Source organism: Calidris pugnax, unplaced genomic scaffold, assembly GCF_001431845.1.
Source record: "Calidris pugnax isolate Ruff unplaced genomic scaffold, ASM143184v1 scaffold41, whole genome shotgun sequence".
NCBI classification, from domain to species: Eukaryota; Metazoa; Chordata; class Aves; order Charadriiformes; family Scolopacidae; genus Calidris; species Calidris pugnax.
Genome location: NW_015094509.1, coordinates 10,407,780 through 10,429,931, shown reverse-complemented (window position 1 = coordinate 10,429,931; position 22,152 = coordinate 10,407,780). Strand labels below are relative to the sequence as shown.

Sequence of the window (22,152 nt, the reverse complement as noted above, 5' to 3'; positions counted from 1 at the left end):
TCTACAACTGTGATAGCTACGAGGTGGTGATTTTCTTTTGCTGGGTGACAACAGTTTTGCTCTTCCAAGGAGGATTCTTTAATAATACTGGCTAAAAGTTTGCAGCAGAGTACTTCTGTAGTTGTACACAACTTTGAGTCAGGAATCATTTATTTGTTCCTTCAGTCCAGTGTTTGGTAGCTTTCAATCGGTAGAATGATTTGAGGGTGAGCGCTTAACAGTGGGATTGCAAATCAGAAACAAGGACAGAAAGGGAACTGGCAGGAATACCTTTATTGGTAATGGTGATCCTACTTAAAAGATACGAGCAGGAGAAAGACTTGAGAAAAAAGGAAGGAAAGAGCAGCTAAAAGTACTTAAGAATTAATTTCTGAATAACTTTTTAGTTATGGGTTTTGTAAATAAAATTTGTGGAAGTATCTACTCTTTTGAATCAGACTTGAAGCTTCTAAATAACTATTAGATCATAAAAATTCCCATTTTAACAACTTGCCTACGTTAATGATCTGATTAGAATGTCTCTGAACTGCTACAACTTTTTTTGACATTTTTAAATGCCTTCTTTTTCAGGTAAAGTTCTTAAACTTCAAAATCATTGAAAAAGTTAATCCTACAGTAGAAACAGATGTGCAGCTGAGGTTTTTGCAGTGGACTTTCATTCTTCACTAACACTGATTGGGCCTGTTTTATTCTCCATTTTGGCACTGTTACAGTGTATGATTCATTTGTCTCATGCTAGCTGTAGCAAGGAAACCACACGCGTATTGCAGCGTAACAAGGTTAGAGAAGTACATTTCAAATCGAATACGGAACAGTCAACAAAGCTATTTTTTCATTCTGTAGAAGTTTTGCCCAGCATTATGAAGCAGACTTGGGAAAAAAAATTAATCTCTCGCACAGATGTTTCACCTTCGCTGTAGGCAGTTCTGTGCTGCCCAAAGAATGGAGCTGGTGATAATACTCCATTCTTGAAACCTTAAATAGTTTTGGAGTTTGTTTAGCCTGGCTGTTTCCTCCTCCTCTCCCCCCCCTGAGAAAACATACCGCATTTTTTGAATTTGTTTCAATAGCCAGCGGAAAGGTCTGGGTTGAGACTGGAGCCTGGGGTTTATACCTGGGTAGTGATCCTTACAGCTGAGGGGAAGGAAGCTGTGATAGCTGGACTTCCCAAAAAGCAGCTGGCATCGTGTCCAGGTATTTTTGTATTGATCTTGCTGGGAGATGGCAAACGCAAATACAGGTTTGTCCAGATCACAGTCCACTGAGTTGGAACAGGATCTCTTAGCAAACTGCACTTAACTCCAGGTAATGTTTGATAGTGTCACCAGGTTATCTAGAGGCAGACGTGGCCCTTTGAGTATGAAACTTGAAGCTCTTTGGGTTTACTTTTTGTTTAAATGTCAACATCATCTCTGGTTTGTCTGGTTTCTCTGTCAGACGCTCATTTTTCCTCCCAGGAGCTGATTTTCATTCAAGAACAGAGCGATGTTGTCAGTGGCTGTGGAAGCTCGATGTTGTTACCCTTGAATGTTCGTGTGCAGGTTTGTAAAATCCATGTTTTAAATCTGTTTCAGCTACTGCTGTCATCTGTGAGGGTTCTTCTGTTTCACGTAGCGCGTGCTATATGTCAGGCAGGAGCTCTGATAGAATTCTGTGAGGGGTCTTTTGTTATAAATGTATGGGGGTAGCTGAGAGTAAGACACAAAGGCAGCTCACAAGGTCCTTGTGCAGTGAGGTGACTGTAAGTGTCCTTTTGCATACAGGCTCGAGTTTGAGGATCTGTGGCATAAGCTGTCATACCTGTGAACGTGCCTTTGTGTCTGCGTGTGGCTTGCTGAATGCTGCCGAGTAAAAATTCAGAATGTTACTGGTGTTAGGTTGGAGCAGAGGTGGCCCCTGGTAGCTGTAAAAAGCTGAGTGACTAGAGGAGGCTTTTGAGTTAATTTTTGAGATATTTTTAGTGTTATTGTTCATTCCCAGGCAGCCAGCGTGAGGTATTCTGCCACCATGGTGGACACGGTGTCTGCAGGCAGTTTCAGGAATCCCTTAGTCCTAAGTGATCTGCAGAGTATACAAACTGTTAGCTTTGGCTCCAGTTTCTGCTTTTAGAATAATTCAAATGACTGTTTCTTACTTGAGGCATCTGCTTTGTTTTTGAAAATGGAAAAGAAGACAAATGCGCTGCTGTCTGCCCTTATTCTGTCTGGGTCAGGCAGCCTGGCCCGAAGGGACAAGGTGTGCTGAGGGCTTGTGCTGGTTCCCCGCAGAGCGCTCTGCCCGGCAGGAGGACACAGGCAGGGAGCAGACTGTCCCTCTGCTGTCCCTGCTCTGGTCACTGCCCCTCTCCCGGCTGCTTTAGCTGACCTCTTCAGCTCTCCCCACCGCTGCTTCCTTCTCTTCCTGGCTCTGGTTGATAACGAGAATTCACCTTAAGCCTGGAAAACCAGCCAGTCCCACGGAGAGACTGTGCCCGACACAGCCGTAGCCTGGGACTGAAAAATGGAATTTGTCCTCCCCCTCTTCCTGCTCTTCTGCATTTGTTTTCCGATTCAGGGATCCAACCTCTGAGTTACATTAAGTCTCTCCATTGTGCTATGTAACTCCTTCCAAAGCATCTGTTGGCAAGAAAACTTTGACGTCAGGGGTGTTGGGGTGAGGTTTTGCATTGCGCACATTCAGTGGCTCTGGTTGGTGTGGATAAGGGCAGGCTGGAATTCAAACCGAGTTTGGAGCAGGGTGGGGGGAATGGGGGTCGCTGAACGGTGCTTGCAGCTTGCTGCTCGGTGTAGATCTTCTGTGGGTAGAAAATGTACTTGACAAACTATGTATTGTCCCCTTTGTTTATTACAGACATTTCATTTTATTTTGTAAATATTTATGCTCCTGGCTTGCAGGATACTGCTTTTAGCTTGTTAAACTGGGATTACAGTTAACATTTCTTTGCTGGTGTTCTAAAAGAAGATACTCTTAAGAAGCAAACTACATGTATTGCTCAAGGATTTTTTTTTCCAGTGTTTACAATAGGTTTAGTTAAGCAAAAGGAAAAGAAATTGGTAATCATCTACTGCAATTTGAAATTCATAATGGTTAACTTGCAATTAGAAAGAAGGCAGGGGCTTAAAGAGACAGTGTGAATTAATGATCTGCCAGAAAAGTAGCATTTTATTTTATAGATGATTTACTTTTGTTATTGCTGATTAAACAAATATCTTTGCCTTGGAAATAAATATGAAAGCCTGCGTGTTAGATTCAATTTAAGATACTTGCTTCATCTAAGATTTATCTGGATGCAAACAGCTCAGGAGAGCTATATTTAAGGCCATCAGAGCAGAACTGTGGGTGTCACTGTGACAGGATTCAAAGTCAAGCTGGAGGATTGCAGCTGATTTAAAAAATAAACAAGAAGCTTTTGTAGTGTTTACAAATTATTTACTCTGCCTTTTAAAGGAAGAAGTCATCCTGACATTTGAAGACTGTATCTCTGGGTTAGGCTAACAAGTAGTCTTGGCCTGAGGCAGCATCTTCTGTACTAATTCACTGTTTCTGTGGTCTAGGAAGCTTTTAAATCTGACTTAAGGTGTTGGGTTTTTTAAAAAAGTTTTACTAAAAAGGGTATAGTTGAAGGCATACACCAGTGTTACTATTTAAAAACCACAAAGTACGGTTTTACCTCAGAACCTGAAATAAGACAGGTTTGTTTAGAGACTATAATTAGAAAGTGTTTAGCTGTTCTAAATGATGGAGAAAATAAGCACGGTAGCTTTTCTAGGAATTGCATTATGCTTGCTTCATTTTTTCTTTTGTGCTTGTAATTGTATGAAATGGATGATGTGTCACAGTTTGTCACACAAAGGGACTTAACTAATGATGTTTCCATAATTATGTAGAAGGAGCTGTTTAAGATGATGCTGCGTGGAGGAAAAAAGTAGAATCCAACAAATTGTTAAATACAAGTGTTAGAACGTGTAAGTTTGCATTTGTAAATGTGGGGGGAGTGAGTAAAGGGGGAAAGTGTTAGGGGAAAAGGCTTTGTAATCCCTCCTTCAAAAGCATGACGGCAGGGGATTTGTATTTCACAAATACTCTCTGTCTTGTGGGGCCTGGCAATGGAGGTGTAACTTGCTAATTTAAAAGTCACGGAGTAAATGAAATAGTCCAAATACATTTTGACCCACGCTTACTTTTCTCCCTTCTGGCAGTTGCTGCCTGAGTGTGCCACTAAGCGCTGCTGCGGCACTCCGCAGCTGGCAGGGCAACATCACTGTAGGTCCCATGCATTTTTTCCTGACTTTGTATTGTGCTGTTAAATGTATTAAGCACAGCAGGGAACCTTTCAGTATTTTTTGTTTGTTGTGAAGCATTCTGACAATCCAGAATGTCACAGCATTGCCAAGGTTTCATCAGCACCGTGTGACCTGGAGTTACCGCCTGATTGTGCAGGACTGTAGGGCCACTGGCTAATGCACGGTGGCTTGCAGGGGATTGACGAACTCCCCCATGTTGCTTCTTGCTTGGATGCCATTAACGAGGCAGTGAGGACTAAGAAAGTTTCACAAGAGTAAGTCTTTAAAGCCATGAGTGGGTGTTTTTGCACTAACTTTTCTAGCCGTTCGAAAAAGTGGGTTTTTTACATAGAGAACCTCTGATTAGTCCTCAGCCTATGTTACGGTTACACTGTATTGCTGTCAGTGAAAAATGTTTGGAAAAATTCACATCAGCCTGGCTAAATCCTGCTGTGTGCTGACACAGCATATTTTTTGGCATAGTATATGATGTTGTTGTAGGTGGAATAACTGTGCTGGCAGAATAACTCCTCCTGTTGGCATATATTATATTTCCAGCATAGGTACAGGACTGGTTGTACTTTTAATGACAAACGTTCAGCTTTTTCTTGCTTTATGCTTTTTAACTAGTGTTTACACTAGTTACAATGCTAGTGGAGTCTGTCTGTAAAGGCTGCTAGATCATTCCCCTTCTTTTGCCCTGTCTATGCTGAATGGGCTCTATCTTTTCAGCCTGTTTTTTAAATTTATTTATTTTCAGTGGAACTGGAAGCATCCTTTCCACTAATTCTTTTACCCCAAAGAAGCGCCCGTAGGATTGAACTTTCCACCTCATGTATTCCTAAGCAGAGATCTGTGTGCTTGATGGCTAGTCGGTTTGTCTTTACCTTCCTTTTCTAATGTTCTCCTTTCATTCTACATTAGGTTCAGCTGTGAGATAAGTTTTGTGGTACTTCTGCCATTTCCTGACGCCAATGGTTTTTCTGGAGGCAGTGAGTGTTTCCTGTCTGGAAGCTAGAGGCAGTGTTCCTGGCAGGATGGAGTATTTTTGTTTCCCTGGCTAGACCTTTCCCTGTCTTTGTTTTTGTCTCTTTCTCTCATTTTCTCGTTCTCTTTTTTTTTTTTTTTTTAATCCTGGTCTGTATTTAAAAGTGCAACAGTTTAACTAGAGTTATCATTAAACAAAACTGGACTTGATGATTTGAAGTACATCCATGCAGGATTTTTCAGTTAACATACTGGCAGAATAAATTGATAGGCCAGGCAGCAGTAGAATTGGACATGTTGTACTAGGTTTTGCACTAATCCCACTTTTGGAGTGAACGGGAGTAGTTAGTTAATGCTGGTGTCACTTTGTACGTGACCTGGGGGCAGTTTCAGCAGTTACAGCATCAGCCGTAACACAATTCAGAAAACCCTGTCGTAGTTCCTGTCTCTGTCCTTGACTTGCTGCTGCTAGAATAACACTGGCTTGGATTATTCCCTCAGTCACCCAAGATTTTCTGAAATCTTCAGGTTGAATTATATTTACCAAAATTATAGTTTCTCTATAAAGAGACTTAGATCAAAGGAGACCTGTGCTACCCATGTAGCTGCTCAGTTCTCAAGGGCTGTGATGCTGTCAGTTTACAGTAGCTTAGTTAAATTGCTGTGAGTTGTCACAGGGGCTTCCAGAAACTCTGACAAAGTTCTAACCCCATCCCGTGGTAAGGTAATACAGCCTAACTTGATCTCACTGGAAGAATTCAAAACTCTTATTAACTCGCTTTCTTTTCGTTGCTTTAGTTTATAAGTTTTATCCAAAGTATATCTATATATCAGTTTTGTTAATAAAACTGGAAAATAACACCAGAGGATTAAAAAATAATCCATTAGTAGTTTCTAGCACTTCTTATCTTGAGGCAAAGCTATTTCAAGATAAGTACACATTATGTTGTTATTGTTGTTTTGGGTTTTTCCTCCCCTGCCCTGAAAATAGAGGTTGTTATGCCAGAGAAAAAGCAGAGCTGGAAGATGCTGCCAGTCAGCTGGTCAGTATCTTTCCTCCGTGCAAGACAGAAACCCCTGGCTCTTGCTGAATTTAAAAATCAATAGGAGCTGCAAACTGAGATTGGGTACCTCTTATATATCCCCCCAAGCTGCCTGTGTGCTCTCTCTGGAACTCCTGCTCTTAGATTCATATTCCTCTACTACAATATTTGTCCCACCTTATATCTTGGTATGTATTATTTGATTTGTTTTTATAGTAGGCCAAACTTTAAAGCCTGCTTGAGGACAAAAGCTTTTCAGAATTCAGCATGTAGCTATTCCTGTTTATTGGGCAAAATTGCAGAACTGAAATTACATCTTGTATTCTGGAACTCTGTGATTCTTAGTTATTTTCATTTTGGAGCAGTTTTTCTGTAGGAATGATCTCAGCATTCAGGAGTGTTGCAATGTTTTCCGCTTGCAGGACTGGTGACGCTGCAGGAAACAAAGCTTTCTGATATTATTTCGGTGGTGTATATATTTACTCTGATTATTTGCAATTTAAAGTTTAGTATAAAAAGCAGCTGCAGGAAATTCTGAGTAGCTTTAAAGAGTAAAAGTGGGGAATACTTGCTTTCAACTAAAATGAATGTAGAACTAAATAAAAAACTCTGAAAACTTTCTTTGGGATTATTTTGCTACTGCTGTTGCCACATAATTTACTTTGTTTCATTTATGCTTTTGTTAAGACTGCATTGATGAAGTATCTGCATCTGTTTATACCATATAAGCATTCTCAGAAGACAAAATTCAGAATTAAGTTCCTTAACTCTTTTATATTGACTGCTCTTACAAACGATAAGGATTTTAAAAGCAGAATTTACAGTATATTTCTACTTTAGGGGTGGGAAAGATTTTAGGTTTATGGGAATTTTTATTTGTCTTGGGCAGGTCAAACAGTTATTTGTCAATCTGTGAATGATTCATTCATAGAGGCTAATTTTCTTTTCAGCTGGTGATCAGAAAGAGTGCTTAGTTTAAAGGAAAGTGTTAATACAGTTAGAGTGAACTTTTTTTTTGGTGCATGGGCAGTTTGTGCAGTTTTTAATCCCTTGGTGTTGCTTCCAAGTTCTAGACCACCAACAAGTCAGATGATTTAGAACATTACTTCAATGTATAGATATAAATAAGTATCTCCACAATATTCAGAATTGAAAATACATGCCCATCATTGCACGAAGAGAATACATTCCAATCACTTATGCAAGAAAAAAAATTGTACTAGCCTGGGGATTTTAATGATTAAAGGATTAAAATAGTTAAATGTTCCGGTGATGCTTTGTTTTCCTTCTTTTTTTTCCCCTCAGTGTTTCCAAGACTTCGGTTTCTGTTGGCTGGGTTTGGTGTCCATTTGCTTACAGTAGTGCACCACAGTGTGCAGAGGATAAGCGTTCCACACGGCGAGCAAGTGCCTGGTTGAACTAAGATGGCTCTGCTCAGCTAGATAAGGGAAAATTGATCCTGTTATTTCCAACAGATGTAAGCCTGGAGATTCACAAATAGAAGGCATCTCTCCACTGAGTTCTTAGCTTTGGTCAACCGTTGCACTCAATATACTCAGATTTAGTGCTGCTGGTTTGGAAAATTAACTTCTTTAGAATGTAAGGAGTTCTTGCCTGTTTGCCATTTGTTAGCAAAAGTACAATGTGGGCCCTTAAGAGGAGCTCCATCTTATGTCTGACCTTGCTTATGAGAGTGTTGATGAAATCTTCTACTAAGCATTTGAATTTTTAGAGGAAAAGATGTTTCTCTTCTAAGCGGTTTTGATTATGCTATGTTCCTTTGGGGTTTGAAGGGATGGTGATGTAAAGAACAACAAAACCCAGTCGGACTGAGAGGAGGCACTTTAAGTGCACTCTCTTCTTGACAAGCGTTATCTGCAAGAGGAACAGTTTTGCTGGAGTTGGCAGTGAGTTGTTCAGTGACTTTCAGAATGAGTTGAACAGCTTGTGAGACTTCCTTTCCTAATAGCAGCTGTCATGGACACATGATACAGGATGTATTGCACATACATTTCTAAGGAAGAAACATAACTCTTTTTTTTTTTTTTTTTAATAAGCTGTTAAGACTTTTCTGGATGTCAGCATTGGTCTGTCATGTGCGTTTCTAAGGAAAAAAAATAACTCTTTTTTTTTTTTTTTTTAATAAGCTGTTAAGACTTTTCTGGATGTCAGCATTGGTCTGTCATGTGCTACAGACCATTGTGAATTTTGAAATAGAACACTGTATATCAGTTAACTTTTGGCAATTCTGCAGTGTATACTCTGCTGACTTCTGTGTATTTTAAATACTGTCAATCTTTTGATTTTAATGCATGGTCAGTCTGTCTGTCTCAGGCTTTGAGCCCAAGCGGGTTCATAGTCTGTCTGTTTGCTTCATTGTTTTACAAACAATATTGCGTTGTTCTGTAAGTGAAAATAGAATTTCCAGATAATTGACACAGGACTTTATGCTGATTGCACTTCATTTTTCCTTACAGCACTATTACTATGTCCAAGTTTATGTAGATTTTTAACAGGTTAAAGTATCTGCCTCACAAGTGCATTCTTGTATAATAGGCTTGCATGTGATGAGGGAATAGCTCTAACCTATTGTCTGCTTTTGGTGTCTGGTCTTTTGTTTAATTTTTACAAAGCATTACATAGTGTCTCTAAACTAATCCTAATTATTAGAAGACTTTCCTAGAGTAAACTGGCTCTGCATTATAGAAATTCCCATACGTTAAAGCAAGTCCTTCTGCTCCTGGAAGATCCCTTGTTTCTCACTCAGCACTGGTCTAATGGCCTATGTGTGTCAAGCTGGCTTGTCCCAGAGGGTTTAATTTCCTTTTAATTTAGGGATAAGGGCTCCACTCCATTCTCCTTATCAGTTCTGTGCTGATATGGGCATGTCCCAGATCTTGTCAGCACCTTCACTGAGCCTGCTGCAAGCTCCAATGTGAAATTAGTGACTGAATGCTTGGTACGGTACTTGCTGGCAGCTCAACTCCCAGTCTTTTGAATTTGCATAAATTAAAAGAGTGAAATTATTTCACTGAAGCTGTTCTTCTGTCATTTAAAGATGATGTGTAAAGTTTGAGATGTGACATGGCAGATTTCTAAAGATTTTTAAAAATTTGTCTTTGCTCAGTTGTGGATTTGGGAAGTAATGGCCCCTGCAACTATCAGTAGTCTATTGTAAGCATAAAGAAATGAGAGCCTAATTAAGTAAATAATTAAGTGATTTTCACTCTGAATAAGACCTACTAGTAGTAGAAGTAACTCTGGTAACTTCCATAAGGAATAGTCTTCATGCTTTAAAAATAGTATTCGCGAAGCAGGACTGGAAGGTGAAGATATCTTCCTGCAAAAGTGTCTGAAAGATAAGAATTACTTTTTGCTTAGATCAATTTTGTAAAATGTAAACTACCATACTGGTGCCCTCCTTTTCAAAGGAGAAAACTCAGAATGAAGTAAAACTTACATGAGTATATTTTTAAAGTCATTGTACACAGCTCAGTTTGAGTTAAATGAATTATTTAAGTCACTTTGACTTTACGTTTTTGCATCCTGGCATACTCTAACAAATCACTGTAAATGTTTGATAAGTATCTGTAGCTCGGGGTTCATTTTAAAAGCTTGAGAAATCTTCTAATACAAATTTGTTAGCTTTCTTTTATAGAAATAATTTTTCAGTTTAATCCAAATAGTATCAACCCTTTGATTTCATCTTTTATTGGTAATCAACGTTAGAAGACATCAAAAAAGCCCCCACACAAATTAGATTTAAATATCTCTACAGTCTTCTAAACATTAAATGGAAAATATTACTAATCTTGATTTTAGTTTTTGAGGAGAAATACATTGAAGGAGTCTTAAGTGCATTCTGCTAATTGCAGCAATTAAGCTTTTCACCTATGCTGCATTATGTTACCATTGAAGGATTTTATTTTTCAATTTAGTGTGTATAAAGGTTGTGCCAGAACCTTTGTTGTTTCGACATAATTTCCATTTGTTTACTTCCAAGTTCCAAAGTGTGTGTTCTGCTTGTACTAAACCAAGTAGCAGTCCTCTTGTGCTCTGACACCATGTGCCTTGACGTGAGTATGGTGGGGGTTTTCATGGGACATAGTGCTATAGAGGCACGTAGCTGTAAAAATTGTTAAGCTCGTTCAGACTGTTCCTCACTCTGTTTTAACTCTTAGTGATGTCAGATTTTTAGTTGAAAATAAGTGATGTGTAAAGCAAGTAAGGGTATATTCTTTTAGGGATCCTCAGGCAAAAGTGTTTGGTTTTTTTCCCCCCAATTTTAAAACTATTGTGGAATGAGTTGACATTTAATGAGTGCCCACTGAAACAAGAAAGTTGATCACTGTTTAAAAATCCCGTGCCTTAGTATTTAATTTAGTAGTTTAAGCTTTTGTGTCTTTCTGGTTTATGTTTTATTCCACTATTTTTACAGTTCTTGCACTGTGGAGTAAATGAAAAGGAAAACATGTTTTGCATGTCTCCTTTAGGTGTCTGGAGATATCTCTATGTTGAGAATATCATAATTTGGAAATTCCAGCATGCTGTGTGATTGACAGGAGATGCTTGTTGGAAGAGGGAGACAGAAATGTATTTCAGATCTGTGATGCGTTGTCGGCGGATGAACTTTAAGCTCGGGTGTGGGATTTTTTGGTAACAGCTCTACTTTAAGCTGGAGCAGTGCATCTCAGAGAGCAGCTACAGAGTATAGGTGTTGGGACTTAGAGATATCAGAGAAGGAAGCTGTCAGAAGTCAGTTTTAATCAAGAAATAGCTTTCAGTATGCTAACACAAAGTCAGTGCTTGGTTGAATTGCCAGGAGGAGCAAATGCCTAAAATGAAGAGTGTTCATTTGCAAAGGAAAGGTCTAAATTTGCCATTTAAGCCCCAATGACTCGAGGGAATGTTTAGGGAGGATGTAGCTACGTCTATGTTTCTGGTGTTTTTTCTCCTTTCCTACACAAATGTTCAAGGCTGCCTTCATTTTGCAAGTGTGTGTGAAGCTGCTTGTGCTGATGGGAGACTGTCTCATTTGCTGCTCCTGTGCACCGGCCTGAACGGGGAACAGAAGAGCGGGCAGCGTGTTGAGCTTGTGCCTCTGGTGTGTTTGGAGGACAGTTGGGAGCACAAGGGAGTTAGTCTCCCACAGCAGCTGGCTAATGGAAGTAGGACTTTATCACTCTTTTCTTGCAAAATCAGTATGGTTACACTCAGCTGCCCGAGTGCTTTTCCTAAAAGCTTTGAAATTGGTAAGATGAGACAAGCAGAGGTTATGTCATGGAGAACCATACTAGAAGATATTTTTCACCCCGGTCATCTCTGAGATGAAAACTCCCTTTGCGAGGTTATTCCTATTTCCTTTCTCTCCCCTTCCATTGCACGGTCAGCAATAGCATTTATTTAAAGCGGCATGGGCAAAAAGAATTACAGAAGAAACTTGACTGCATGTTAGTTAGGTTTCCCCAGCAAACAGTTTAAATGAAGGAAGATTAATGAAGGAACAGATAGCAGTGAAGTACTGAGCTCTACGTGAGTTTACGTCTGTAAATGTCATTTGTGCTTTTGGGAATCTTCAGATGACAAGGTGTGTTTGTGCTGTGGTAACTGGTGTTTTGTGGTAGTCTGTGGTGCGAGCAGAATGCAAAGCACGGCTGGAATTTGGGTTTGTGGTAGGGCTCTAGGCATGGCGGGAAGCCAGAAACATGGTTGGTAAGTGCTTTTGAGGAAATGTTGAGGACAGTGGTAAACGTACATTTTTAGGAGTTACACTCCATGTGTGGTTTTTCTATCCCTTCGCTCTTGCCCATATTAGTTTCTTCTGTATGTTGACAAAATTTATACTGGTCAGTGAGAGTGGTGCAGGACTCGCAATGAATGCTGCCTCTCAAAATCAGACTTCATTATTATTACCATAATTGTGTGTCTCAGCTCGTTTTAAGTCTTTTGATTTCAGAGCTTCATTTTTCACACACCATATCTCCTTCTTGGACACTCATTGTTACTGGAATAATACAGGCGTTGTATTCTCTGGCTGTACAGAATCAGATATTTTTTTCCTTCTTTTTGTCAGCAAAAACATGCAGATGCTCTGTTGGGTTGGGCAACATGAGAACTGGCCAGTGCTCCAGATTGCACTAGTAAGGCTTTTATGATTTTTGTACAGCTCTGATCGTTATAAGCTTTGTAACATTTGTCTTCATTTTTTTTTTCCTTTAATAAATCATCTGCTGAATCTTTTCAGTTCAGCAAAGTCATCTTTGAACGTCACTAAAACGGCAATCCAAAATTACTATATGAGGAGGAGTATGGCTTTTAGAACTAGCTTTATGAATTTAAATCTAGAGAGCATAATTGATGATTGTCTGAAATAACTGGCAACTTCTCTATTCAAAAATCCTGTCAAAGTTTAACCATTTTCTTTAGAAGAGCAATCTGCTGAGAGACTGCTTATCAGATCCCATTAGGCAAATAAAACTACGGGGCGTTACTGGTCTGTTTCTTTAGAGCATGGGAGAATCTTTGTTTATTTAAAAAAAAAAAAAAGTACAACTGGTTCACCACCAGAGCTGCTATTTCTTGATTTTGTACATCTGTTGGAACTGGCAAAAATGCTGTAATACGCATTCTTTCCTCTCCAGAGAAAGGGAGGAGGGGAAGGATTGTAGTCATAGGCTTGGCTGTGTTACTGTGTTTACTTCCTACTTTTTTTTTTCAAATTTTATTTATTTAAAAAAAAAACCAAAACACCTTCTCACCTGAAATGAGTGCTTTGATTGCTATTCATGTTGTGTGTGGATTCTTCTGATTTGGGGAGGATGGCACTTTCCACTGTCCTGGTAATATCTGTGTGACCATACAAATACGAGGAAGTATGTAATTATGATAATGCTTTCAAGGTTATCCTTGCATTTCTGGACATATAATCTTAATTTATTGTCAGCTATAGGCTATAGAATTTGTTTATCTATAGTATAGTACCATCTACCAACTGCATGTATCTGTGATATAACATCATGCCAAGATCCTAGAGAGAAGGATATTCCCTTCTTTCATCGTTGTTGAGCTGTCTTTCAGCTTCACCTTTTTTCTTTAGATAAAGGGAATGTTTTAGTTAATTTAATGAAAAACAGCGGCTGTAAAACCATTGAATTTGTTTTGGGAACAGAAGCAGGTAAAGCATCCAAGATTCCTTTTGAGTAGATTCTAGGCTGAAAATGTTCCCTTAGGAGGGAAGGAAGAGTATGTTATGTTCTTGAAATATGCTTTGTTTTAGACAGACCCTGGGAATAAAATAAGAATTTTTGCATAGTGTTCTACAGAGCTAAGATTTTCCCGGGGCGGGGAGGGAAGAGAAAAAAGTAATAACAATTCAGCATTTGAAAAAATAGAATATAATGGCTTTTCAATTTTTCCTAAAAAAAAAAGGACCTCTCTTTAGCAGGAGATGTGAGAAGATTTTTGGTTGAGGTTTGGGGTTTTTTTTTCTTTAAATTTTTCTTTTAAACTCTTACACTTGAGGAAGGTAGAATTCATCTGAGGTACTACTGTACTGCATGGTAGGAAAAACAGAGTAGTATTGCCTTGACTACCTGGTAGTATGTGTATAACATCAAGCTCCAGTGGTCTGAAGAGGGCACAGCAGTGGGTTTGCTGCAGGCATTGCTGGGGTGAGCTGGGCAACCCGTGGGCTATTTCTGTGTTTCCTCTTCAGAGAGGGATTCCTGTTTCCGCTGCTGGTCAGTCTTCCTCTGAAACTTCCTACTCTTGACCCAGTCATCTCGGAGATCCTGTCCCAGAGACACACAGCACATGGTTGTTTTCCACCCGGTCTCTAGCTGGCATGCAGACCGCCTGGGCTCTGGTAGATAGAGGCATTCACCTCAGGCAGTGTTGGGTTTTTTGCCTCCTTTTGTCTTCTCCATACCAAGATGTATAAGTTAGAGATTATATTTTTGTATCATCATCAGTAGTGCTCTACATTCCTTTGTTTCTACCTTTTGACTTTAGTATCCATTTCTGATACTGATTTTATCCTTCTATGGTAAAATCATAAAAACCCAGTGCACTTCTTTCTGGGAGGTAAGTTGGGAAACACTGAGGAAAGAAATGGTGCTAGCAGTAGTTGCATCCAGACATGCAACCCTGATGTCACATAAGAAGTGCCTTCTCATTCTTCTATTACAGAAGCAGTTTACTGAGAATTAGGAAAATTCCTCTTGTACAGTCAAGCTTCCAAGAAGTGGGAATATTTGCATGTTTGGGGGAAGTTAGTGATTTCAGTTGGACATGATCTTCCGCTTCTTGTAGTAGCCTTCTCTGTTGGAGGAAAATAGGAAATGCCTTTCTTTCTCTCTCCTCTTGGAGCCAGTCAGTTAAGCAACAGGGAACAGAAGGAAATTCTTGCCATCATCTGGTACATAGGGAATAATTGAAGCTTGATATGTGTTGGGAATCAGTGTTTTGGGGCTTTCTTTTTTTAATAAAAATCAGTATGATGAAAAATTCAAAGGTCATCACCTTAACTCTAGTCTTTGCTTGAATTGCAATATGGAAGTTGAAGGGCAAGACGGTGTTGGCTGTCACTCACTCTGCAGCTCTGCTTCCTGAAATATTCAGGTGCCTTACATTATAAATATGCATCTGCATACTTCTCTGAGAACCCTTAGGTATTGAGAGTATCTTGAGTTGTTTAGCCACAGTGAGTTAATTTCTGCTGGCAGTCTAAGTGGATTCAAGACACACACGTAAATCTCTCATTTCTTTTAATTAACTATAATGGGTTTGTACATATCGCATGTGTGGAAAATATAAAGTAGAGAAAACAGAAATTTCCAATGCTGTTACTGTGCTTTATAGAAAAACTTGTTATACATTTCCTTAGTTGTCACCTTGGAATATGGCAGTTTCTGCACATGTGTGCACACACACCCCCCGCACTGCCTTAGGGAGCAGGGGAGTGAAGATGCCGTTCTCAGCACTACTTAAGTGTAACAAAGATATTACTTGACCACGGGGAAATTTCAGGCTTGTTAAGATGAGAAGGATGTAAAGGGTAGAAAAAGCTGACAGAAAGAAATATTGGGTCAGATGGTGAGGAGAAGATGGTAGTAGTATGAATAACAGGTCATTAGAGTGCTGTGCTCTTTCAGAACCAAAAGTGATGGATGTGATTCTAATCTGTCTTTTTTTTTTTCATCTTTCCTCCTAAATATAGGGAATTCCTCTGAAGAATTTGCTGGAAGCGGATACATGTGAATTTTCTGCATGAAGACTCTCAAACTGGATTACATAACGCTATGCCTGTATCCTCTGACTCTATTATTTTGATCCTTAAACATGATTAGGGTTGTATATGAAATTTAACCCATTTCTGATGAGTGACCTAGACATGAGTTTACATCGGCAAATGGGCTCTGATCGGGACCTCCAGTCTTCTGCTTCCTCTGTGAGCTTGCCATCAGTTAAAAAGGCACCAAAGAAAAGAAGAATTTCGTTGGGCTCTCTTTTTCGGAGAAAAAAAGACACAAAACGCAAGTCTAGGGATTTAAATGGAGGTGTTGATGGAATTGCAAGTATTGAAAGTATTCATTCAGAAATGTGTACGGACAAGAACTCAATTTTCTCCACGTGTACCTCTTCTGATAACGGAACAACCTCTAGCAGCAAACCAAGTGGAGACTTCATGGAATGCCCCTTGTGCCTTTTGCGGCACTCCAAGGACAGGTTCCCGGAGATAATGACTTGTCACCATAGATCCTGTGTGGATTGCTTGCGTCAGTATCTCCGGATAGAAATCTCCGAGAGCAGAGTTAATATTAGCTGTCCAGAATGCTCAGAACGATTTAATCCTCATGACATTCGTTTGATATTAAATGATGACATCTTGATGGAAAAATACGAAGAGTTTATGCTTAGGCGGTGGCTGGTTGCGGATCCTGATTGTAGGTGGTGCCCAGCTCCAGATTGTGGGTATGTACTTTTTCCCAATATCTAAAAAAAAAAGTAGTAAAAAAAAAAAAGTGACAGCCTAAATAGGTAATATTCACAGCATTATGCTTTTTGAAAAGTTAATTACTTAACTTTAGCGTTTTGTTATGTGTTGTATGAGTAGGTAGCAGGCAGAATTCTCTTTAAAACAAAACACCAAAAAAACCCCCACCAAAACAGACAAAAACCAGAACAACAAAAAAACCCAAACAACCACACCACAACCCACCTTCTAAAATAAAACTCTTCAAGTAGGACTTCTTCCCCCCCCTGCCCAGAGGGGATTTCAGCAATGTCATGAAACTTATTGGTAGGTGGTTGCTATGTATCTACAGCAGGCAAAAAAACAATTGGATGGCTTGCACTGCCAAGGCAACAATGCAAAGCTCAGATGAGAGAGAATTGAAAATTTGGTGGCTGTACTTTTAACTTCGTCCATTTATTAAAGCACAGTGGGAATTTTGGTGTTTTTTTTTAATTGTGAAAAATGATTGAAGGCTTTCTTTCAATGAAAAGGCCTCTCCAGCTTCAGATATCTTCCTTCTTGTGGCTGGTTGAGACAACACTTGTTGCCTGTCAACAGGATTCTGATGTAAGATAATAATCAGTTTGTTCCTGTTAATTGTCTGAGAAACGTAATGTTTTAACATTGCTTTAGTACTTAAACAGTTCTGAAACCATTCTGAATTCTGACATGAGGAGGCTGAATACTACTGAGCAGCTCATCACGCTTTTCTGCTGTTAGTGTCTCATAATGCCATTCTTCAGCAAGTTGCTTTTCTAGAGATTGCTTGCATTATCATAATGTCTAAAGGTTATAGCCATGACTGCAATCCGGATGAGCAGCACACAGTAAAAACCTCACGGAAGATGACATCTCTGTTTCAAAGCCTCACAGATGAGCAATAAGTAGAAAGAAGAAAAGGAAGGATGCTGGAAGAGAATAAGCAAAACAGGACTATTAGATTAAATGTTCCAATATTAATGTTCAGGTGCTTAATGTTTGGGAAGCTTTCAAATTTAAATGATATGTTAAGAAATGTATTTGAAATGCAATTTTGCTTTCTTACTTTAAATGAAGTAGAATTTACAAATGTGGATCGAAAGCAGGGTCGGGAAAGGTAGTAGTTTCTTAGGTCCTCTTGTCCTAAGTGAGTGGCATTGCTCTGGTGTAGTTTGAGCAGAGAAGGAAAAATTGCTTGAGAGATGGATTGGTTGCATGACCTTGTAATAAATTCATGTGGACAGAAACAGTACAGCTTGCTAATAATGTTTTGATACTGCAAAAGAAAACAACCACTAGAAGACATTATTTAATAGGCAGGAGTATGCTTTGCTTAAGTTTCCCTGAGTTTTTATGTTCTGAACAAACTGTTGTTACTCAAGGTAAGGGGAAGCGTATAAGAACTGTTACACCATTTTCTTTTAAACCATGCTTCAGTGATTCAGACAGTTTTTTAGTACTTCAGTAAGTAGACTAAGGCAGATTTGTTTAATGGAGACTTTTTACCTTGCATATTTTTTGTGCCTCATTTTTATCTTCTTTTTAAAAAATCCTAAGTATCTTTAAATGGTCAGAAACTGCAGTGATAATTGCTATAGGTAATACCATTATAAAAATAAAAATTAGGTCTTCAGAGCAAAGTTAGAGTACCATGCAATCATGTGGGACCACAGCAATGTGTTAGTATATAGCAAATATGTGAATCTTTGCTCCAGAACTGCTTACTGCATGCTCCTTACTCTGAGGGTGGAATTTTGTGGAAAACACAGTATATTGCCAGACAGCTCAACTGTGCCAGTGTTTGTGTGAGGGGAACAAACTAGTACTATACACAGTGACCTTAACTGTACCTTTGACAACACAGCTTTTTCCTAATATATTTCACGTGGTAGGGAAATACTTCACAGTGATAGATGGATTCTGTTTTTAATGCACCTTTTTAGTACCCCCTCACTGAATTCCCATTCCTAGTTTAAAATCAGATCAGGATGGTTACTTGGATACTTCTCAGCAGGATCATTCTTTATGGTTGTCATCCTAAAGAAACAAGAGCTCTTGCGATCATGTTTTGTCTTTTTCCCATTCTTCCCATCCTGCTGATAGCTTTTGAAACCTTTACCACCCTCAAATATGTTGAGCAGAGGGGGTTCAGCATTCAGCATGAGTTAATGCAAGAAGTTTTGGGGAAAAAAAAAAACCCAAAACATAATACTGAGCAAAAGAGAGACCATCAATAATGCCTCCAGCAAAAGAAATGCCTGCATATGAATCCTACATTTACCTTTTCAAATTTGGGCTTCTGGGCAACCACCATAACACCATCTGGCAAGTCGGTATATTCCTTGCTGGGAGTCCTGGTCTCTCCCCTCCCTGTTAGCCAGGGGAGCTGGGAGAAGCACCCAGAGGAGGTGGGAAGGAGAAGTGAGAGCAGTATAGAAAGGAGTAACGGGGATTTAGTGTTGCCGTGGAACATAGGAGGATAGAGGAAGGAATTGTACAGGTGTGAGGTTTAGGGAAGCAAGACTTTGACTGAACAGCCTGTGCTAACAAACAGTGTTCAAAGATGAGGTATCACATACAGTAAGCAGAGGCTTCAGATCAGCAGACGTTTGCTTTACCAATTAGGTGGTACAACAGTAGTCGCAATTTCTAATTGCTTTGGCAAGTGTAATCAACTTTGTACAATATGCAGTTAAAACTGAGGGCTTTTTTTTTTTCTGAACAGTTTTTGATGTGTAGTACTGGCAGAATGCATTAGGCTTCTGATGGTAGCTGACCTGGTTTTAGCATGGATGAAATATTTTATGAAGGAGCTGGATGGAATGCATTTACTTAATTTGCAATTAATTCCAAAGTAGGATGGGTGCAATAACTTCAGAGGGTAGCATTATTTCCTGTAGTTGTTTTTAAAATAAGAAACAAGTACTGTGGTAAATAGGAAATAGGTGCAAAGTAGAGCATTGTGGTCAGAAAATTTATTGCACAAATAGGTAAAAGAAGGAAGTGAGTGGATGGTGCAGGACAATGCTTCAGCTGTCCTCAGCATTGATGAAGCATCTCATGTAATATTGGTTCAGAGTTTGGGAATCGCACATGCACAAAGATCTGGACCAGATAAAGAGCAAATAATAATTAAAAACTTTGCCCCAAGGAGGGGGGAAGAGTGAGGAGGAAGCGAGGTTAGTCTGTTAGAATGGGGTTTTTCTACGTTGTCAGCCCCTGTGTTCTCAGAAAACACCAAAGAATAGTCAAGAAATAAATACTTTTTTAACTGTCTTTCACTCTATTTGGATCCTATAAATGGTAAAACTGGAACCAAATGGATCTTGAAACAAAGGTAACTACAGTATTAATTGTATTACTACTTGTCCTGTCCCAGTGGAGAAGTTAGGATCTTCCCAAGAAGAGGACTATGGATTAGTTTGGAGGAGAGCCTCTTGCAGTAGTTATGCCCTGGACGGGCTGTGGGGTCTCTGGCACTGAAGCAGTCCAATGCCAGAAGTGGTCCATACTGCTGGCACCACGGTCTGACCCTGGGCCACTTCATCCTTGGCTTTTGTTGCCCTGACAGTTGTTGTTAGCTGGAAATACTGTAAAAGTGTGGGCCAGCTGCAACCTCCCTGCAGTGGCTTGGGAAGGGATGCTGGCAAATAGGTGACCTTTCCCTGGGGAAGGAGCACGGATAAGGAAACCTCTTGACCTTTGTTCCAGACTAATTTTTTGAGATTCTTTTCTTCGTACCAGTTTTCCAATGTCATTTTAACAAACCTTAGTGAATCAGTATTCCAAATATATTGTTTTTTCTTCTGAATTATTTAATGGTTTTGCACGGAGATTGTATTGCTGACATTATTAGAAGAATGGCGATTCCTAGATTTTTTTTTCTTATCTTTGTCAACCTAAAAGCAGATTGGACAAAGCAGTACACATCCTTCATTCCTCTTCTCTTCTCACTGTACATCCTTTCATCAATTAATTCAATTAATCTTCAATTGATCAATTCATTAAATGACTCTGGGTTTTGTTTTACTTGTTATTACTTTGAATTTGGTTGTTTGTCCCTTCTCAGCTTAACAATAGCATTTGGCTTTCACATCACCTGTAAAATGAATGCAAAATGTTGAAATTACACCTGTAAATTTGTGCAGTTTGAACTGAGATTTGCTCTGGTCTAAAAACTTACTTTCTAAAGGCATACCAATACATCTTACTTTCTAAAGGCTCTCCAAATGGGGAGAGCTTTCAGGGATGTGCCCAATCTTTATTAGCAATAGGAGGCAGAATATAAATTGGTACTTCATTCTGTGGCCTATGCTTGAGATTCTTTGATATAACGTTAGTGAGTCTTGGATGCGTCCCTGTGTGTTGAAGAAGTGTTTGGATCAGAGTCTCTTTGTGTACATACAAAGCAATTAGCCCTTCAGATGCTGTATGTGAGGAAAATAGAGCTGATTAACTTGGCAACAATATAGAGTAGTCTAGCAATTACTGAAACTATTTTTTTACTTGGAAAGTAAGAAATATTTGAAAACAAGCTTCTATCTTAGTTTTATTTGTAACTGCATCATCTGTAAATTGAATGCTAAAGGTTGAATGCTTCTATTTATGGAAAATCTTGCAAGGGGGGGAAACCTCAAACATGCTGTTTTAAAACACTTGACAAAAGGGACAGGACTTGCATTAACTTTAAAGAGTTTACTCTAAAATAGCTAAATTTTTGATAGGTATGTGAGTGAGAATAATTTTTTTTTTAGTATCATTACTGATAAAGAATATTTTAAGTTAATTTTATGCAACTGCTATAAATTGGGGAGGGGGTAAAAATAAACAATTTAGTCTTTCGAAATAAAACTACCTTAATTTGAACAGCCATAAATTTAAGCCCTGCTGCATTTGTAAATCTGTTGAAGTCTATTGAGGGGGACTGTTCACATGAATAAAACTGTAGATCTGTTTTAAGTGTTCACTGGTGGACCTTGTGTTGTTTTCTATTGAAAAGCAAGTTATTGCATAAAATCATTTAAAAAACTACAGAGGGTAGGGATGAAGGCACATGTGTGTGTATATATATATTTATATTTTGTATTAATATGAACTATAATACACATTGTCTGTATTTTTATCATGTGAACTTTAAAATGCAAACCTGATGGAGGAATTGATTTGTGGTAACAACTCTGTCATTGTATAGAATTGTTCATGTAGTGTCTGATTACCAAACAGTGCAACACAATTTTGTAAGTCTCAACGTTTCTGGAACTTTTTGCTCCATAGTATTTCAGAGTAAAGGTGGCAGTGAGGTCCTGAACTCTTCTCAATTTCTGCATTTACAGTTTGAAATGTATAAAAAATTGTCAAAAAAAAGAGAAATTTAGTAAGTACTTGTTTCGGGGTTTCTTGACACTTCGAAGTATAAAGAGTAAGCAAACATCTATTTAGGGTGAATAGTGGTGTTTGTGATTAAAAGGCAACCAGTAAAATATTAAAATATCATGCAGTACCAAATCAGATGCCTTTACGGTAGTAGATTGCACTACAGATCCCTTAGCAGGGATCCTCCCAGATTATAGAAAGGGTCAAGCTTAGACACGCTCATAGTGACTGGGACACTTCTGAAACTATAACCTTTTCTAGCTATTTAAATACCTTTTTTTGGTTTTTATTGTCCTGCTCTTCTAGATTGTGGTTGCTTTCTGATCATAAACCTTACAAGACTGCATTCAGCCATAAATACAGTATATTCAGTACTACATGAAGTTATTAAAGTGGGGTGGAAACAAAGCATTACACTGTTGTATTTCTGTAGTCTTAATCTAATGCAATAGTGATGGAGTTGTGGAAGGAG

The 22,152-nt window shown here is 38.9% G+C and overlaps 1 protein-coding gene across 4 annotated transcripts in view; it reads left to right on the top strand.

Moving 5' to 3' along the window:
• Positions 1 to 22,152, top strand: part of RNF19A (ring finger protein 19A, RBR E3 ubiquitin protein ligase) — a 59,536-nt gene that overhangs the window by 21,342 nt on the left and 16,042 nt on the right. For 3 of the 4 annotated variants that reach the window (XM_014965624.1, XM_014965622.1, XM_014965623.1), the window contains one exon: positions 15,531 to 16,285. In XM_014965624.1, coding sequence (XP_014821110.1) covers positions 15,669 to 16,285 — 617 coding nt within the window. In that variant the 5' untranslated portion in view covers positions 15,531 to 15,668. Of the gene's footprint in view, positions 1 to 1,437; positions 1,542 to 15,530; positions 16,286 to 22,152 lie in introns of all 4 variants that reach the window. The other variant, XM_014965625.1, reaches the window with a different exon arrangement.